The following is a 20,860-nucleotide window of genomic DNA, read 5'->3' as shown; positions in this document are numbered from 1 at the left end:
GCCCACTGTGGGACTCGATCCCACAACCATAAGGTTAAGAGCCTTGCGCTCTACCAACTGAGCTAGACAGACAATCATCATATATGTATAGAAACTGCTAGTTCAAAAACAGTTAGAGGAATCCAAAATAGGTAACTTTTACCCTAAAATGAAATATCGAGGGACAAAATACTATAGAAAAAAAAACAAAGTGACGTTTGGTCAAACGTTAGGAGTCTTTTTACCTTAAAATGAAACGTTGAGATCAAAATACTCAATAAAAAATAAAAACCAAAATAACTATTTTGATAAATGTTGGAAGCTAATTTTAACATTATACCTTCATTTTTAGATTATTTTGTGAATTTTCTCTTTTTAAGAGAAGCGTTTAAGAACTAAAATGATAATATATAAACAAAAATTGAGGGATTAAATTGACTAAAAGATAATATAAAAAACAAAGTGAAAATCTCACTAAAGTAAAGGGCCCAAACCGCATTAAGCCTTTAAAATACATAAATCATATAATTTTGTTTAATATATGTTTGATGTTTGTATTACAATGAAATTATCACTTTGATCATTCTTCTATTTTTCTAAGTCATTTTATCCCATAAATTCATTGAATAGACTTAGGTGATGTTTGTTTTTTCAGAGGTAAAAGGTCTGCAGTATGCAGACCACATCTGCAGGCATCTGCAGCAGAAGAGGTGGACCAAAAGTCTGCAGTCTGCAAGAAGAAGACTGTTTGTTTTTTAACGTCTGCAGACTGCTAAAATAAACTGAAATATAAATAAACTGATTTTTTAAACTTAAAAGAGTTTTGCAATACTGAAATTTAAATAATTTTAGTTTTATAATATTGAAATTTAAATAATCCTACAACTACAATAATAATATTTTAAAATAAATCAATCCATATTTTAAATAAATTAATCCATATTTAAAACTATCTCCTCAGTCTTGTTTATGCGGGTATATATAGTAGGGTGACCGGTGTTAATCTTAAATTAATGATTATTGATGGTTTAGCAGGTGAGCAGATCTTACTATCAAACGATGGATTTAGTTAGTAATATAATTGACAGAAATTATTAGATGGAAGGAATTGACGGGTTACCACCAGTGAACCTTGGAATATTTTTAAAAAGCTTTGAAAACCTAGGAGTCTTTTTTAGTGTCATAATATAGGGAATTGACGAGTAATAGAATTGAAAGAAGTCGTGTGGAGGGACTGTAATTAAATATAATGTGTCTATTTTAGGATATTCAACTTTTTTAGTATTTTCATGTTTTGTTGTTTGATATATACGCTTGTTTGACAAACCATACCTCAGCATCAGTTAAGCCAGAATATGCTTGTTTTCCAAGCAGATAGTCCACATGCAAAGACCCATGAGAAGCAAATAAATCAGTAATACACACACACGTATGTACGAATGTATGTACGCATGCATGTGAAATGATGAAAATTTTACCTTGGAAAGGAATTGTTCAGGGGAGCCGAAGTCGGTTATGGACTTCTTATCAGTTGGGGTGACCATGATAGCAACATTGGTGGGGGAGTCGAAGTTGTCCTCGTATCTCAGGACTTGACCAGGGCACTCAACCTCTTTGCTCGGGTTCCATTTCGATGGTATTGACAGCTTGAACCCTTGTCCATTGTATGGTATGAACTCTGTGTTTGTTTTAGGCTTGCCAAATACATTTGCTGCAGTGCCGTCCACTCAACTCGTTATTGATTTAGAAAACTAAGTGCATTAAATGATACAAGGAGAAATAGAGTGAGTGTTACAAGGTTCACCATAGGCAGCATCAGCAGGAGAAACCTTAGAGCCAACAGCTGCGGTACCAATTAGCAGGGTGAGAGCCAACCTACGGGAGATATTCACAGCGTTGCGTCCTGAATCATCATGATCCGCCTGTTTCAGAGAATCACTGCAAACCAGGAGTTGATTTGGCTTGGCGTTTAGGCGTTGCGATGATGATCTGGTGGCGGTGGTGATGAGTGCATGGTGGTAGTGCAGGAAGCATCCGGTGGAGGCCATGGTTGCTGCTCTAATTGAACTGAAGTCTAAAGTACAGACTGAAACTGGGAACGTGAAGGGGGAATCGGGAATTTGGTAGGATATTTGATGAGGAAAATGGATTGGGTTATGGGGATTATCTCTTGTAGACGATGCCACCAACAATAAGTGGCACAAAGAGGGAGAAAGGGATACGTTGAATAAACTTGGAACTGGGAGATCTGAGTAATTCCCAGATTGTTCAAGGCTACAGACAAGAGTAGTATCATTTTGGTCCCTTCATCCAAGTTTCCTAGTAAAGCAATGCGTAGTACTATCACTTGCTCCATCCAAGTGAGTGGATCTTCAGGCATGGTAGTATGTTTTGGATCATTTTGGGAAGGGCTGGTCGATCTATCAGGCTAAGAATCACGTCGTTGAAACCATTTCTCCTGGGGACATCTTTTTTGTTCCTTGTCCCTTAGACGTGTGTGTAACACTCGTAAGTAGAAGCTAACATATTTTGTAACTTACCTTTTATTTGAAATATAAAAGCTTTTTTACTTTTTCCTCATACTTGTTGGTGTGCTTTCTTCAAGCACTAGAGTTTCAAAAATGATTTTATTTTGATGATTTGTAATCAATTTTATCATTCTCTACCAAGTTTTTTTTCCCTCAAGCAGAAGCTAATATTATTCCGAAATTACACAAATTTCTTGTACTATTACACCTCTAACTAGCAGTGAGGGACATCGAAGAATATTTCGCCTAACGACATAACTTTGCCAAGGTATTCGCAACTTGGTTTTGCTCACGTGTCACATGATGAACTCATATTTCCCAATTATTTTGTATAAGCATTTTGATTAAGTTTACTATAGCATAAAGCGTTTGATTTACCAAGGGCTACTCGACTGCTTCGTTATTCTACAATCTTCCTAAGATTTAATCTCCCAGCGTATTTTAGTGCCTCGTGGAGTGCCCACAGTTCTTTAAGATACCAAACAATTTTGGATGATTTTACCAAGTATTTTCTAAATGAGCCTACAAGTGTAATTAACTACTACATTTAGTGTTGATTGAATATAGTTCAATCAACATAATTGTTGTTACAATATGTAAAAGGATATAAATTTGATCGTATTCAATCATATATTATCATTTGATTTAAATAATTTAAACATCATATTAATATATATACTCAATCCAAAATCTTAGGGAATTAAAAGGAAAAAAGATTGATTATGATTTAATCCAAAATTTAATACGAATGGAGATTGGAGTGATATTTATGGGGAATACGTTACATGTATGATTAGTATACTACAAAAGATTTAAATTCATATATTATTTATTAGTGTGATTATATAAACTATAACATTATTTTTATGGGCAAATTATTAGTGTGATTATATAAACTATGACATCACGAAAATATCACATAATTTTTTTAAAAAAGTTGAAACACTTTTAATTTAAAAATAATTTTAAAAGTTGTAGGGAGTGATGTGATTCTCACGTACAAGTAGTAAAAGCTAAATAATTTATAGCATTTGATTCCTAAATTCTTCATTCATTTCATGTCTGTCGGTAATCAGTATTATAACCCTTCTGTCCTCTCAAACACATCACCAGCCTCTCTCTGTTTCTCTTTCCCTGGTTTGTTCTCTTTTGCATCCCTCGTCTTCCTTTTTTAATTTTATTTCTTAACAAATGGAGATATTTTCTGCAGGAACTGCAATTCTTTCATCACAGTTTTCCCTTTCTTATATTTGATTCTAGTAAAGTTCTTAGTTTTAAAGTATGGGTTTGTTTTTTTTTTCTTAGTTGTTGTTGGTTTTGTTTGGTTCTTGGATTTATCTTGCTTGCTTGAGTCCTTGCCTTGGCTGTCTTCCCTTCCTTTAACTTGGATATTTCTTAGGATCTTGTTTTTCAATCGCAGTAGCAAATTTCTGCGACTTTGAAGATACTAATTTTTTGTTTGCTTTATTTCCTTTTTCCTTTTCGTTTTATTTTGGTGAAGTTCATGTATTGAAACTCAGTTCAAATATTTCAGTATCTTTTTCACACAGAGAAAAAAGTTCTTTAATAACAATTTTATAAGAAATTATCTTATCCAGTGTCCATGGATATAATAACCATACTGGTTAGAACTTTAAATGTTTAGCTAAAAATTGAAACATGATAATTTTTCAATCATCATTTATTCTGCTTAGTCTGCTTTAATATTATCTTTAGCAATTAGCAACCATAGTTTTCTTGTAATAGGACCGACCAAGTGTTGGATTTAGGTTTCTTGAAGCTGTTCTATAGTATCATTGTGTAGTTGCTGTTTATAACAATCGAAATTGTCAACTCTTGATGGGAAATGATACATAGGTTTCCAAGGAAAGAAACATAAAGAATCACATTTTGCAGCGGTGAAAAATGAATTAATCTTATAAATATCTCATGAGGGATACAATATTCGAATCGTCTAGCTACCCCAAATTACTAGAAATTGTTTCTTATATTTCAGTTGACTGTTTATGTGTGTCTACTAACAAAAAAAAAACTTAAAAATTATGTGAGATTTTAGAATATTGATGAGTTTTCAGGGCTGTTATCTTTATTCTTGGAGAATAATTGTCTGTTCTCTTGAAGCACAAGAATAATGCCTGAGAAAATAACATCAGAGGACCTTTTGAGCAATCTGTTGGAGACCGTTGCTGATAGCGTTTCTAAGCAGAAATCTGTGTCATTTTTTGAGGAAGAGAAATCAAACTCAGTTGTATCTAGCTTCACCGGCTTTTTGGACGTGAGAGGCCTGTCCACCATATTTTGGGGGGTGGAAAATGTATGACTTTCTACTCTTTCTTGAAATTGCTGAAAACCACCTGTTTTGATAAATGTTGTTACTGTAAATTGTGAAGCTGCTGATGTTCTGCTATGGAGGAACAAGAAGATCTCGGCCAGTGTTTTAGCTGGTGCAACAGCAATACGGGTTCTATTTGAGTGGCATAATCACCATTTCTTGACCCTTCTATGCTTAGCTTTGGTTCTTGGCATGCTTGCTCAATTTGTTTGGTCAAACGCCTCAGGTTTTCTTAACAGGTAACAAAAATAGCTATACGCTTATCTGCTGTTTTTATTTCCTTTTATTCGTTGCTCTTCAAGGTTTAAGTACTATTTGTGCTGCTGATAGAATTGCGGGATTTTTATAGTAAATTACTTAATGGAAATAGGTCATCTTCTCAAGTGCCACGCCTTGTATTGCACGACGAATTATTTGTCAGCATGGTAGGTCAGCTGGTGCTGAGGTGAGCCGGGACTTACAGTTTCTGCAGGATGTTGGTGTCGAGGAAGCCTGAAACAATTTCTTGTGGTAGGTTCTTGATATTTTCCTAGTACTCTTCCCTTAACAACATATGCTTGCAGAGTAAATGTTCCTTGCTCGTCCATATAACTTTTAAAATTTCTGGCATATATTTCTAGAAAATATTCAGCAAGCTCTTAAATCATGTGTCGTTAATGCAGGAGGAAAATAAGTTGTGCTCAATTTCTTTATGCATTCTACTTATTGTGAAGTACTTTCTTATATACTTGGTCGTAAAGTTGTTATTGATTGCTAATCTTAAAAATATAAAGTGAAATATATCAATAAATGGCCATTAGTAACATTTTCCAAATGCTTGCGCCTTCAGAGACTTTATCCAAGAAAAAGTTTGAAAATCAAGTTTCAGCATATTTGGTCCAAAAGGCCGAAAAAATTGTAATGTTTTAGACTTCTAAAGAATATTGTCAACCTTGATTGCAATCACAGTATGTGGGAGAACAACATTTCTTGAATCTTCATTCCTACCATGTTTCCTCTTTCAAACTCTATTTGCAGGAGTGAATTATTAATGATCAAAATCTGTCCGGTTGCGGTAAGCTTGTGGGCTGCTGCTGTTATTGGAAGCTGGTGCAATTTTTGACTGTTTTGTACATTTGTATGAAATTTTATTAAATTTATCTTCCATTAGTAGCACATTAGTTCCATTTAAAAAAGGGGGGGGGGGAAGAGAGCATGTAATAGTCTGATGTGTGGTTGTGTGCTCTGTTACTCGAGACTTGGGTCTGACTCTGGGATATGGGTATGTGTCCAACACGGATATGTTCAATTCTTTCTTAGTTTTCCTGTATATTTGGAGGGTCCTTGGGGGTTTATATCCTTGCACCTTGTCTGAAAATGTATCGGACTCAGGTAATTTCAGGAAATTGAAGAGTAGCAGCAACACAGGTTGCCTACACCACACTTATTTAAGTTACCATCCTTTGGTTCGTCAGTTCAACTAATTTAGTGTGTATCAATGCCTGCAAACTGATTATCTAGCTGCATTTACAAGCTGATTTATCTTGGTGGACATGAACATGACCTTGTCTGATAGCTGTATGCATTGAGCAATCACTTGCCTTTTCTCTTTGTTGCATTAAAAATTTTGATCTAAAATAAGTATTGCTTCAAACATTTAGGCACGAACCAAGCGACCTCAATGGTTAAACAAATGGTTGTTATTCTTAGAGTTCGCGGCATATTTGAATTTTTTTCAAAGTGGGAATTCCAACATTAAACTTTTTATTTGTGTCAATCAAGTTATTCCATCTAATTATACAATGACAACTGGTGCAATTATGCCTATCAGACATTAGTTGATGTGAATGTACAGTTATGTGTATCTGTTGGCTCTATCAATTTTCAAGTTACAAGTTCCGCTCAGATTACCTTTTCATTCTTTAGCTTTCCGATTTATTTTCCTCTTTTTTGCTGTGTACATTCAATATTACTGACATGGACAATGTATGTATAAATAGATATATATTACTGAAGCGATTTGGTTCGACTAGTTCAACCGATTGGACCAGTTGAACTGGTTACTTTAGGGTCTCACCATTCCGACCGCTTCGGTTTTTTTAACTATCGCAAAATACACCTCTGCCTTCTTGTTTCTCAGGTTTTTTAACCATACACGTTTCTATTTTGCTTTTCAGGTTTTGTTGCAGCCCATACATTACCAGTCCTGTATGAGAGACATGACGAGCAAATAGATGGCTTTGTTTACAATATGTTTGAAAAGCTTCAAAATCACTATAAAAAGTTGGATTCTGGTGTTCTGAGCAAGATCCCCAAGGGACAGTTCAAGCTTAAGAAGCATGACTAGGTGTATTTGGTTACTCTCATTACATCTATAGAGTTCATGTAGCATACCCTCTTACAGTTGGGATCTGATATATATTCTCAAGCACTTGAATAACTGATGTTATATTTTTGTGACATTATCCGTTTGGATATTGGAAATATCTTTGCCAAGCTCATCTGCTTGGTTTATTGATGATCTGCAATGTTACATTGTTACTCAAATTTGGGTATTAGTGCTAGATGCATTATGTTTCAATTTTTTTTCTTGAATTTTTTTCATGTGTTTGCAAGGTATTTGAAGGATTGTATTCTCATATTCATGTTAGGATATGTATCGAACATGGATGCCAGACAAAGCTATTTCAAGAAATATAAATGGTGTTGATAGTCATGCATTATTGCTATTATGATGGTGCAACCCCAACAAGCTTAAATTTGCCTCATAACTAGACTTAATTTTTTTTTGATAGGACATAACTAGACTTAATTAATCATGGTAAATCAAAGGATGAAATTTGTTATATTATTTTCAAGATAGAATTTAGATTTATGACTGAGATCAAGACAAATTAATACTGAAAAAACAACTTAGCATCGAGTAGTGCTCAATTCAACTCATGAGGATATAGTCTTATGTGTGAGTTGAAGCAAGCAAGTCTAATACATGAAATTTAGTCAAAAGAAACATTTACTCCAACTGTTGGTTCCAGCATCTTCCTCTACGCACTCACCAAGTGAACCGTATGCATCCCTATTTTTAATCAAGCTTTGGGTTTATATCTCTCTTTAGAGTTTCTGTTGATAAAGCTTTTGAAGTCATAAACTTACAACTAATAGCTCTATTGTCCTCACATATCTACACTTCTATTATTTTAAACAGATAACTTTTCGACATTTAAATCACTTACAAGTTACAACACTTTTCACAGCAATGCCAACCACTTGTTAAATTTCAAAACCATATTTTTCTATCACACTTGTTCCAACTCAAAACTTCTACAAAATCAAATTTCTTTTCAACAACAATGCTAAACTGACCTTAAGTTGTTGCACAATTTGTCCAATTCCAATCAACTACAATTCATATTCTAACTTCAATTTCAGTAGTTTCCTCGACTCAAATCAGCTAGACTAAGGTCCAAAAGATTTGCCCCCTGCTAAAAAACTAGAACTGAATCTATTTCCATAATTATTAGAAATCTCCTAATCAAAAAAGGAAAAATAGAACTTTTAAAACCATGTCTGCCCAACTTATCGACTCTATATCCTCATTGTTGACTTGACTTGCTAGCACAACAACTCATTCATAACAGAAAATAAAATCCAGCAAAAGTCCTGATCTAACTTGTACCATAAAGAGATATAGATTGAAGCAACCATTTCCCAGAATGCATATTCCAAGAAAGTCCTAAAGTAAAACAGGTAAATCAGAATCAAGTATGGACCTCCAAATGTTGTGAACCACAAAAAAATCCAAGAAGCTAAACCATCTGTTGCTACTAACTTTCCAACTAGAACAAAGGACTCTATACGCAGATGCTGCACATGATGCATATTGTTTAACATATAAGAGTAGTTCTGCTTGACATAAAACTTACTGGACATAACTTACTGACTAGACATTTCAATTTCATTTGGAACACATTCTGGAGTACCTGAAACCTTCTGTTGGAAAGCTCTTTAAGAAGTTTAACTTCATTCTCAGCATCAACCAATTTGTTATTCAGAAAAGAAACTGCATCCTTGTGGGCATCAAATTTCCTATCCACCCAGCTTCAAAACCCTTAATCTTATTCTCAATTAACAGTCTATTAAGCTCTCTCTTCTTCTTGTTTCAGTTGCTGCTTTTCTATTTCCCTAGCGCTCAGAACTAATCCCCAGACCCACTAACATCCTTGTAAAGTGGCTCATCAGGCAGGGAATAACATGCTCGATATTCCGCAAAAGCTCTGTTTGTTTCCTTCAAAGCCTTTCTGTATCCATTTAATAGATTTTCCATCAAATAGAGCTCCCGCTCTAGCCTATAAACCTCCATCTGCCTCTTCTGCTGTTCTTCAAACTTGGCCTTTTGCAAATGCTCGATAACGCTATCCCTTCGTTGCAGCTCATGGAGCATCACTTGTTGGTGCATACTGGAATCTCCACAAGCTTGTCTTTTGCAGCATACAACATTCTAGCTTTCTCCATCAGATGCTGCATTTGACCATGCACATATCAAATTCAGATGACTTATCCCATTGCCATCAATTCAACCTCTTATTGTTTACTTCAAAGAATTATGGGAAATATCATTTCGTCATCAGCCTCTCTTGTTAGCATTACGAGAAAGGACGAGACAGCGGGAACTGTCTGCGCATTGACCCTAGAGACAAGAAATTCTCTGAGAATTATCGTGAATGTGCAACCAGTTGCAAAAGGGAGATCGGCAGTTTCCATTCCTTCAAGAAGATTTGTTGGATCCAAATTGTCACCTTTTGGTGAAATAGGAAAGCCTTCTCCATGGTTGTCCTCATACTCATCTTGTTCTTCATCCTGCTCTTCTTGTTCATCTGTGTTCATACTGCTCCTCTTGTTCTTCATGCTGCTCCTCTTGTTCATCTTGTTCTTCATGCTGCTCCTCTTGTTCATCTTGTTCATCCTGCTCCTCTTCTTTTCCTCCCTCCTCTCCTCTGCCATCTCTACTTCCTCTCCTTTTTCGTGTTCTTGACATCCTCATCCACAACAACAGCCTCGTTTCCAACACCATCCTTACTAATCAAATTATCCTGGCCACCAGCCTCCTTTCGAACACCTTCCTTATTCATCAAATTATTCTGCCCACCAAGACTCAACTCAATATTATGCTCCTCCAACTGTGATTCCCCGTGAGATTCATTAACCAAATCATCAATCATCTTGAAACCCCAGGAATATTATGTTCTTCCTCTTCCTCATTAGCGTCATAAACCTCCTGTTCTGGTTTCTCCAGCAGCAGCTCTTCCTTCTGAATTTTATCAAACATTGCATATGCGAGGCATAGTAACAATTCTTTAAATTAGGAGCGGCCGTGAGCTTTTCCACCATAAACCAAACCATACCAGCCCAATCTACCTTCTCAAAATGTCCTTCTTTTATCATTTTGGTCCAGTTCAATACCTCCAGTGGCATCATCCACGTATCCTCGTGCAAAAGCACCCAATTTGACACCAATTCCTCAAGAAAGTCTACCGATTCCTTTGACTCTTCAATATCAACGGTGCTATCCCTATCCTTCTTCACAGACAACTTCAAAGCACGGGCTAAGTCGGCCCGGTTGACCCCAATGCGCCACCCATTAACGTAGCTACCACGATATTGCGAGTTGTAAGTAGCTATTAACTGCGCGATCAGATCGACTCGAAGTTCTCTGTCGAATTCCAAATGAACAAAATCCCACAACCCGAGTCGCTTCATGAGCTTTTCGTGCGACGAAAAATCTAGGGTTTTGTTGGGGACAAACGGAATGGCTTTAGGACTTCACTCAGTATCTCCAGTTTCTTCTGAGCCTTCTTCTCCTGAAGGCGTCGTTTCGTGGCCGCCTTCTTCCGTTTAGGACCCCCGCCACGGCGAAAACCAGTGGGGGTGGTGACTTGGATGTCAGCGTTGGGTGGAGATGAAGGAACAGACAAATCTGGGTCGTCTGCGTTAGCTTCCTCTCCGTTTCGATCTTCTTGATCATCGGGTTTGTCCTGGGTTGAAGGGTTTCTGGATCTAAGGCTTTAGGCGATTCCTGTGGCGTTAGGGTTTTCGTTGGGGTCTGGTTGAGGTTGATCTGGAATCACTGGGGGAGGCCATGGGGATGGAGGTGAAATTTTGTTTGGGAAAGAGTGTTGTTAATCAAAATTCTGATAAGAGAAACACAATTGGGGGAATCAGAACTCAGAGTACACGAGACGGGACACAGTATTTACAATTTCGTCACTAAAGCTTTTACAGCTCCTTAATTTTGTGGGTATCAACTAAAAGGATTTGAAGAAAAAAAAAGGAAGATTAAAAAAATTAAGATTGTTTTTGTTATAGTTTAATATAAAAATAAGTGTTTAAATTAAATTTTAAATTAATTTTAAATATTTAAAGTTTTTTAAATTAAAATAATTATTTAATATTTTTTCTGTTATATTTTTAAATTTATTATTTATCTTAAATTTAATTAATATTTAATTTATGTCATGCTTATAAAATTTAAAAATTATTTTAAAATTATAATTTATTTTAAAAAACTCTAAGGGGTCGTTTGTTTACTGTTAAATGAAATCATTCAGCGTTGTTTTTGTTATAGTTTAATATAAAAATAAGTGTTTAAAATTAAATTTTAAATTAATTTTAAATATTTAAAGTTTTTTAAATTAAATAATTATTAATCTTTTTCTGTTATATTTTAAATTTATTATTTATCTTAAATTTAATTAATATTTAATTTATGTCATGCTTATAAAATTTTAAAATTTATTTTAAAATTATAATTTATTTTTAAAAAACTCTAAGGGGTCGTTGTTTACTGTTAAATGAAATCATTCAGCGCTGAATGCAACGTGTTTGATTCTCACCTCTTAACGAAGACTATGCTGAATGAAATAGCAAAATACTGTTGATGATTCAGTATTAAAATACATTCTGAATCATTAAGCACCTATATTTACCATAATACATATTTTCTCACATGTTGTCTTATTAAACAATCATCTTATAATATAATAAATCAATATAAGGTAAAAATGAAAATTTAATAATTCAGATTGTACATTCAGAACCATTATCAAATAACAGTCACATTCAAGTCAATTTATACAAATATTTAAATTATTAAATCATTGAATCATTCAACGCTTAATCATTTTATTTATCAAACAACCTCTAAATCTCTTTTAAAAAAAACTAAAAATCTTTAATTTCAAATCTATTTTCAATCATCGTTTCGGTTATTATCTACACCGCCGTAAACTATCAACTTGTTAAAGCTTAACTATGGATCATTGTCCTTGTCGTTACTCAAAACTCTTAACTACTTAAATCCCTAAATTGTTAATTCTAAATTTAATGGGAATTTAAAAGGAAAAATTAGGACAAAAGCGGACGATAGGGAAGGGAATTCGGGAAAGGAGAGGGAAGAAAGGAATATTTTTTTTAAATGTTTTTAAAGAATATTTTTATTTTTTAAAATATAATTATGATACATGTTACATAACGTTATTAACCGACGTTATAATCTAAACATCTAAAAGCGTAATATCAGGAACGTAAGATATTTATTTTTAGTAAAAAATTCTTTAGACACCTAAAGTTAACTTAGAAACAATTGCCACTATTTTTTTTTATCAAGCTTTATGATTTTTTATTAAAATATCATTAAAGAATTATTATCTATTTAGCATCCTCTTTTAATTATTTATAAAATGATTAATTTATTAATAGAGCGCAACATAGGGCTAAGATACAATGTATTATGATATAATCTTATAATCAATAAATAAAAGAAAACATGTATATGTTGACTCTAACCAATATAATCCAAGCAATATGCTCAATTAAGACACTCTCCTCTTAAAAGCTTTAAGAAAAATCACCAACATATCTAAACTTGCTAAGTGCATGGTTAATCCAAGTCTAGATTTAAAATACTTTTGCTTTAATTTTCCATTTAGTAATCATAATTTTCAAGCTAAGGATGAATCATATAAGAATCTTTAAGGTTTTGACTGTTATGCAATTGAGATTTTATTGTGAATGAATTTTAGTATTTTGATCCTCACTACTACTAATGATCTTTTAAATAATATTGGTTTTCTTAAAATAATAATTTTAGTCTGTTTATATGCATGTTGAGTTATTTCAGGAAAAAAACACATGCTGGTTGACTTAAGAGTAGCAGTCCTTTTAAGTTTTCAATTGTTAGGTAATTAATTTTTTTTATTATGAATGAAGTTTATTATCCAAAAATGTAAGGTTAATTGATTAAGAAACACGATATATGTTAATATTATCAAAATTTGATACTATTAATGATTACTTAATTTTTATTTAAAAAATAGTTACTGATTAAAAACCATAATCGACTCAATAACTTTACTCTTTCGTAACCCCAAATCTCCCTCTCTTCGCCTTCTTTCTTCTAATTTTCCTTAGAATTCCCAACGGTAACTTTGCCACCCATCCCCTTTTCAGTATTTAACATTAATACTATCCCGTATAATTCGATACTCATTCCAGAACCATCTTACCATGTCCCCAAATCTCTTCCTTTTCTAATCCTATGTCTTGTTTTTTCGTGTCGCTGCCGCGTTCGACGGGCGGAACGGTGGTCACGGAGCTTTGGTGCGTAGCAAAGAACAACGCGGAGGACACGGCGCTGCAGGGAGCGCTCGATTGGGCGTGCAGTCAAGGCGGAGCGAACTGCAACCCGATCCAGCAAGGCGGCCCTGTTATGACCCAACTGATGTCCAGAAAACGGCGTCTTATGCCTTCAATGACTACTACTTGAAGAACGGCATGACAGACGATGCTTGCTCCTTCTCCAACAATGCCGCCCTCACTTCTTTAGACCCCAGTGAGTTATTTTTCTTTCAAATTTTGGTCATTAGTGATTTCATAGTCACCATTAAACCCTTTCATTTGTACATGTATATTTTGTTCAGGCTATGGCAATTGCAAGTTCCCTTCCAGGTAATGCTTTTTTCCCGGTGAATTGCAAAATTGATGGGTTCTTTCCGGATACTGATTCGATTGATATTGAAATGCAGCAAGACAGTGAACAATGCAAGCATTTCTGAGTCAACTGGAACACTGGGGGTGGGGCCGGATTCTGCCGATCTGAGTGCTTCTCATCGCATTGCTCAATCATGGCTGTTTCTTGCTCTTTCTTTCATTCATTTTATTACTGTAGGGCTTCACACTAAATTAGTGTGAAAATGAAGTTTTAGTTTAGAATTTTTGAAGCAGAAAAGGCAAATGCTAAGCGGAGGACAAGTTGTATTTATCTTAACTTTTGGTTGATGTTTCATTTTGTCTACTTATTTCAATCCTTGCTAGTGTTTCCAGCTTTGCTCCAATGACTTAGTTGGACTGTTTTGTATAGACAAGTACGAACATTCTTTTCCAATTTTTGTGTTTGTGTACTGTATTGATTACTTTGTTTCAATTTCTTTAATTTCGATTTCCAACTATGACTCAAATTATATACCATTTGCCAAAAATCCACTCCACTTTCTGCAAAATCACGAGCACAAACGAACCTTGCAAAGGAGCAAATTCTCACTACAAATTCAAGTATATTCCAAATTATTTGAATATTTGGATTCCTGCTTGAAGTTAAACTACAATCCAATAATACTAAATTCATAATCGACTAATTGCTGGAGATGAAGCTGCTGCTTATGAAGATGAAAAGAGCCCAACTGCCAAGATAAGCAATCACCAGTAATAAATCAGTTTTTCGCAGATTATGTCATGCAAGCAATATGACAATTACAACGCCATTTTCCGTATAACATGAATCCTGAATCTCCACCACTTATAAATAACTACATTCCCTAAAACTATTAGCTTCACCAGCATTAGCAGATGTTAGTACAGTTGCTACACGATAAAAAAAACAAATTCTCCTAAGCATTTGACACATCTACCCATATATACAAGATAGTAGACCTAATGCACTTCAAAAAATCATAAACAGAATCTGCAAAGCTTCATGATCGAAATGGATCAGCACCCTACTCTAAATTCTTAGCCCACTGCAAAGCATGGAAGAACCCACATATTAGTAAAATAACCCAACTGCATCATTAGTTGGAATTCAGAAAAGCATCCATATAACACCATCTCCATCTTAGCATTTTAGCATGTACAGATTCACCGGACTTTGTCCAGCATCCTAACAACACTTTAAGCATGCATAAAACCAAGAGGAAAAGTACCAACATTTGTAGCATCAGTTTCCTTGACCATCTTCATCATGACAAAGCGCAGCAACAGCACAACTAAATCACATCAAAATCATAAATGCTCAATTAATGGACAATATGTTCTATTGTGCAGAAATTCTGATTTCTAGGTGATTAGTTCTTGTTAGGACAGCAGCTCAACACTCGATAACATGCACTCACCCCAAAACATGAACAGAACAACAGAAATGACAGGAGTATGTTTCTTTACGAAAAAGGATCTTAAGAGAATCTGCTCCCAACAGAACAATGTCATACACTCGTACTAGTGGGGATGCTGGATTTCATTGATTTTCTAGGCAAGGTCAATTATTAGAATACTTTTAAGTTTTCAACTCACTTTTGTATGCCCACAAGAAACAAAAGGATACAACTTATGAAAACATATGTTTTTTTTCATTTATGGTTGCAGTATGATGGTACACCAAACCCAGGGCTATGCATAGTTGTTCTCAGACCAACTAATCATAAACAAAAAAGTCAGAACAGCATACACCGCAAACTAGACCAGAATTAGTAGACAGTTGATAAGACATGGTTGACTCATTATTCAGCAAGGTCCAGATATATCAATAACAAATCATCTAGAAACAAAATCACCAAGAATTTCAAGCATAATCTTTCCAACAGTAAATGAAGTTTTCTATCACCGTTGATTTCAATCAATACAATTTCAGCAGTATCCCAGCCATAAAAGTCACAATAATATGAAACAGTTCTGCTTTTCAAGAGATGCAAACTCATTTCATCCATTGTTTTCGCCAAATTAAAATAGTTTTTTTTTTTGTTGGGGGGGAGCCTTTGCAACCAGATAATTATTCATCATTTTCCATTATACCCACATATCACAAGGAATATTAACATGCCAAGACATACAAGGCTAACAAATTGTTTCTGTTCCATTTTCTTGTATAAGAATCCTCCAAATTGTAGAGAAACAAAACAAAGAATCATACTATAAAATTTAAGAAAGGGTTATCAAGCACCACTTAAACAAAATGCTATGGTTGTGTTAAACCATTAGGTTTCATTCATGCAACAACGATGAACACCAGAAGCATTCATCTCGTGACAACTTGCTGAGAGGGTAGAATTTTATGAATTGAGTTACACACGATTCTTTAAAGAATCGCATATGATGAGTACCTACAGTACATGCATTTAATGGTCTTGCAACAAAAAAATCCTGTCACGATGTTATATAGTTTTATAATACTTACGAGAGAATAGTTAGGAATGTCAGAACTTAGATTAGATTGACGGATGAGTTTCAATTATATAGGGGTGTGCAAAGGATCAATTTGAGTTCTCCCTGAGTTCGAATGAAAATTCCTACAGGACAACTACCAGACATGTTTGCTACAACATATGAAGTGTTTGTACTTAAGCTAACAAGAAATAAGATACAAAAGACTGTAAAAAGAATGTTAATATTAGGTGTTGTTAGACTAGGAACAATACTACAACGAGGTCATTCGTCTCTAAGTTGGGACTTGGGATAGCCCTTATAGAGATAAGTTGAGAGAAAACCACTTACAGTGATCTAACAACAAGAGAGATCAAGGGATGCACCTATTAAAAGAATTCTGCCAAAAGATGAAGCAGACCCAAAACAGAATGGGTAGAGGTGACAAAAATAATATGAAATTATTGGAACGTCAAGAGGACAATGATTGGTATAACTATTGGAGGATTAGTGTAAGTAATCCCAAGCAAAATTTTCTGTGTCTTTATTCTTGTAGCTGGCCCCAAATATATTGAGATCAAGACTGTTGATTCAGGGTTTAGAATCTAGAGTTTAGGGTAATTGATAAGCTACCATAATTTCAAATAGGAAGGGGAGTAACTGAGAAGCTGCCTCTTTTGAGAAAGAACCTACCCTTTTAGCCACAATTTTGATGCCACAATTTCCCTCCTCCTCAAGATTTGATATTAAGCCTTCAGTTGAAGCCTTGCTAAAGAGTTGCCTCGGGGATCCCAAGAATCAGAATTCTTTACTTGGCCAAAATTCAATTCATGTTCTCACTTAAAAGTAATGCATCCGCGGATGTTACCACCATTTTCATCAAATGTGACTTCAAACTATTCAAATGAACCACAATATAAACAAAATCTGCACAATACTACTGCAGAAGCTGCCACTGAAGACAAGTAAATAATCCAAGGAATTTCGAAGAACCAAATCAATAATTTTTGTAAGGCAGGAACATTTCACCATACCTGAATGAAACAAATTCAAGACCTTGGTGAATGTCCATCATCAGATTTAGATGCCGAGGAACTTTCACTATCAGAATCTGCAACAAAATTATAATATGTTAAACAAGAGAGACCCAATCAAATAAATCTAGTTAGAAACAAATCACACTACCCTTGATGAAGACCCGGAATCACTGCTAGAGCTACTCGAACTACTTGACCTTCTAGCATATCTCCATGTTTCCCCACTTCAACAGTTGATGTTAATATTCTTCATATCTGTAGATAGAAGCAAGAAAATTTTAGTTATCAGTCCAACCAAGCATGAGACAACCAAATACCATCAGTCCTATGTATGGAACTTACTAATTCTGGCTTCCTTTGGCACTTCAACCAAACAGGCATTGGAGTCTGCAACAAAATAAAATAAAGCATTCAGAACTCTTGGTAAAATTATTTTTATAAACTATGACAAAAAAGCTTTACCTTCTCTTGTACAGTCTGTTCAGCTTTTCTCTAGCTTGAATGGCAAGTTCAGCTTTCTCTTGTTTTTGCTTAAGCTTTTCTTGTAGTTGGTAATAAATCTATCTAGCTCCCAAGAGCTCATCCACACTGTCAATGTCAACCTCAATTTCATCATCATGTTGGAAGAAAGTCGAATTCCTTTTTTAATAATCTGTACGATGTTGTCCAGCTTCTCTGAAGGCAAACTCTGAAGATTGGTGCTAAGCTTCTGCTTCTCTTCGTAAGTCATATCCCTTATACGGATCCTTTGCCTTAGGTTTTTTTGGAGTAGGTATCCTACCTGAAGGAGTAGTAGCAATGAGTTTTGGCCTCAGATCTTCAGGACCCTCATTGACTTTGGTCTATCCGGATCCTTCTCATATCAAGTGGTGGGGGTAGCATTGGAGGTGTCTTTCTTGGAGTTGGCATAGCAAGACTAGCTTCATATTCCATTGCAAGTCTCATATCTCGAATATAATCTGCCTCTATAGCAGCCCATTGTCCTCAATATCTGTGACAACTGCTCTGCCATAATATGAACATCTTGTCCCTCAGGATTGTATGTCATAGCATTGAGAAATGTTAGTCTCACATCCTCTGCAAACTCTCTAGGCGACTTGTACCAGTTTATTGTTAAGCCTTGATTTCACAGTACCCAAATCCATAGGATGCTTAATAATAGTATAGTAATCATGCAAACCCAAACCTTTGACATCAACAGGGCATTAAAGACCCAACCATGCTTATGCTTCATTAGTCTTTCCAGCAAGAGCTACAGCTCTTAAAGCACTTGTTACCCATACCAAGCCAAGATTTAATTCAACTCCTTCTTGCTTCTTCCCATTTAGGCCTTAGATGCTTGACAGGTTCCCAAGGAATGCCGACTGAAGTCCCTCTTGTTGAACCGTCCTGAATCCATAATCAACGCTGTCATTCACGGGAATATGTGAATTACTGATCTGCTCTACTTCAACTTCAATCCTCTTCACCAAATCCTCACCAAATCAAGTTCACTCTCCAACTTCCTCCTCAGTTCCCACATCTCATGCTTCGACCTTGAAGCCAAATTGATCTTCACCCTGTTTTTCTGAATTCGGCTTCACGGCTCCATTGTCAACCACAACATGCTGCTTCTTAGAACTTGAAGAGTCACCGGACACAGAAGTATCTAAACGGGGTGCAGGCTGTTGGTGAGCTGAATCACTATGCTCTAAAGGAAGAGGCTGAGCTAGTGCTTCAGCAGAGTTGTTGTTCTTGTCATCACTGTACTATGTTCTTGTAATTTGTGTCGTCCTCGTTGTGCACAATTGTAGAGGAAGCGATTGTGGTGACAATACTGTTGTTCACAGCAGTGCTACAGCTGTTGTTTTCATTGTTGTCCTCGTTATTAATGACGTTGCTGTTGCTTTGTCGTTGTTTGTTGACGATGTTGCTGTTGTTGACGATATTGCTGTTGTTGTTGACGACGTTGTTCGTGTTGTTGCCATCGTTGCCATCCTTGGTGGTGATGTTAGCGGTAGTGTCCAGAAGATTGTTTTTCTTGGGACCCTTAAACGCTTCCTGGTGTAACCTTGTTCTCCATGTACCTCGTCTCTCTCTGTTTTCACCATCTTTTCCTTCTCCAATACCGTTCCCGAAGCCATACATATATTAGGGTTGGAAACCCTAATTCTCCTTTTCCAGGCTCCAGACGAAAAAAGAATCAACTTTTCCGAACAATCCAAACTAGGGTTTGACCATCGCTCCAAAACCTAATTTCACCTCCAAACTTGAGATTCCCCCAAGTTTTCAACCACCAAATCCAAGATAAACACAACAAATCTAAATAACGAAACCCCTCCTCGATCTAAAAAATTAGAACCCTAAACCAAATCAAAACGTAAAAAAGGAACAAGGAAAAGAGAGATTTCTCAGCTCCTTACCTTCGCCGGTTCAATATCAGATATTTGTCTGAGTCTCTTTTTCTCTCTCTATATATAAATTATGTTGGTTGTTTTTTCCTCTCATATTTTTTTTTCGTTTTCTCTCCCTCTACCTTATCTTACAGGTGTACGGTGGAGCGTGCGCTCGTGGTTCCAACGACTTGAGAGAAGCGTGTGGGTGATCGAAAGAGCCGTGCTCGGGAAGTATCATAGCTGGGATCGACTCACGACAGCTGCTTCGCATGTTTACACGAACCAATTGAAAGAGGGGAGTGAAGGCGACGTAAAGTGGAAGTATAGGGTTGGATGATTGCTAGTACCCTTTAATTGTGGGTTTCCATAGATTTTCCCCAGATGAGGAGAGGGACTGTTAGGGATGAACGGATAATTTCTCATATTCCACATCTACTCGTTCTAATTAAAGTGGAGATAGGTATAAGTTTAATAAATAGTGGGTTGGTATAGATTAGAAAGTGATACTCGTCGCGATAGTAATCGAGTGATGGGTTTGAGATCTTACTCACCTCACATCTCCTACCACAAAATACCTATTAAATTTAAATCATTATAATTTAAATATAATTTTAGAGATTAATTTATAATCTTAATATATATAATATATAACTTATAATTTAACCAAATATTATGTATAATTTTATAGACTAATATTATGCTTCTTTATATACGTGTTTCTTTTATATTTGTTGTTTATGTATAATTTAAAGTTACTGACCGGTGGATCTAGTTAGGTACGTCTCTAATTAGGTAGTGTGTAGGAATAGATTTGAGAATGTATCTGCATAGAGGGTGGGAATTTGAAAAAATTTACCCAGATAATAGACGGATGGTAGATTTAAAAATATTAAGTGAATATAGAGATAATAAAGGGTTATCTGTATCCGACCCGTTCGTTTACCATCCGACTATGTTCTTCAACTTCGACGATGTTTCACTTGTAAGTATCCGGAGGGTAAAAACAAGCGCCTCTCTAACTGTCATGTATTGAAATATTGAGGGTAAATTAATGATTATTCATTAATTTTATTATATATTTTATTTTACTTACTGTATTTTTATTTTTTAATTAATTATTAAACTTTATGCATTAAGTTTATACTATTCAATTATTAACTTTCT

General features: G+C 35.3%; 2 protein-coding genes, 1 long non-coding RNA gene and 3 pseudogenes across 4 annotated transcripts; 3 read left to right on the top strand and 3 right to left on the bottom strand.

The window, feature by feature from the left end:
• Positions 1-630: 630 nt before the first annotated feature.
• On the bottom strand, positions 631-2,027 carry LOC120139502 (oxygen-evolving enhancer protein 2-3, chloroplastic-like). Its single transcript, XM_039154696.1, has 3 exons — positions 1,775-2,027; positions 1,458-1,690; positions 631-645 (listed from the first exon to the last, which is right to left on the bottom strand). The coding sequence occupies exons 1-3, from the start codon at positions 2,025-2,027 to the stop codon at positions 631-633; spliced, it is 501 nt and encodes a 166-aa protein (XP_039010627.1).
• Positions 2,028-3,640: 1,613 nt separating this feature from the next.
• Positions 3,641-5,557, top strand: LOC120139515 (annotated as a pseudogene).
• Positions 5,558-5,846: 289 nt separating this feature from the next.
• On the top strand, positions 5,847-7,339 carry LOC120139517. The gene is made up of 2 exons (XR_005517650.1): positions 5,847-5,956; positions 6,996-7,339. It is a non-coding gene; the product is annotated as an uncharacterized LOC120139517 (long non-coding RNA).
• A 1,127-nt stretch (positions 7,340-8,466) lies between these two features.
• On the bottom strand, positions 8,467-9,904 carry LOC120139543 (ran GTPase-activating protein 1-like). 2 transcript variants are annotated; one of them, XM_039154723.1, is made up of 2 exons: positions 9,705-9,904; positions 8,467-9,646 (listed from the first exon to the last, which is right to left on the bottom strand). In XM_039154723.1, the coding sequence occupies exons 1-2, from the start codon at positions 9,887-9,889 to the stop codon at positions 9,412-9,414; spliced, it is 420 nt and encodes a 139-aa protein (XP_039010654.1). In that variant the 5' UTR covers positions 9,890-9,904; the 3' UTR covers positions 8,467-9,411. The 2 variants fall into 2 exon arrangements, with proteins under 2 accessions (XP_039010654.1, XP_039010652.1); XM_039154721.1 differs by having other exon boundaries at positions 8,467-9,694; positions 9,726-9,904.
• A 3,346-nt stretch (positions 9,905-13,250) lies between these two features.
• LOC120139542 lies at positions 13,251-14,133 on the top strand (annotated as a pseudogene).
• A 511-nt stretch (positions 14,134-14,644) lies between these two features.
• LOC120139501 lies at positions 14,645-19,953 on the bottom strand (annotated as a pseudogene).
• Between the last annotated feature and the right edge of the window lie 907 nt (positions 19,954-20,860).

The sequence above is a fragment of the Hibiscus syriacus genome, unplaced genomic scaffold (genome assembly GCF_006381635.1).
Source record: "Hibiscus syriacus cultivar Baekdansim isolate YM2019G1 unplaced genomic scaffold, ASM638163v2 tig00110761_pilon, whole genome shotgun sequence".
NCBI classification, from domain to species: Eukaryota; Viridiplantae; Streptophyta; class Magnoliopsida; order Malvales; family Malvaceae; genus Hibiscus; species Hibiscus syriacus.
This window is presented reverse-complemented; position numbering and strand designations above follow the sequence as displayed.

Bases quoted from the DNA above. Each gene is read 5' to 3' on its own strand.
- LOC120139543 (XM_039154721.1), bottom strand. From the start codon at position 9,889: ATGGTGTTGGAAACGAGGCTGTTGTTGTGGATGAGGATGTCAAGAACA. The intron at 9,695-9,725 runs GCATGAAGAACA...CAGTATGAACAC, and splicing joins CAAGATGAACAAGAGGAGCA to AGATGAACAAGAAGAGCAGG.
- LOC120139502 (XM_039154696.1), bottom strand. From the start codon at position 2,027: ATGGCCTCCACCGGATGCTTCCTGCACTACCACCATGCACTCATCACC. The intron at 1,691-1,774 runs GTAACACTCACT...ACGGCACTGCAG, and splicing joins TGCTGCCTATGGTGAACCTT to CAAATGTATTTGGCAAGCCT.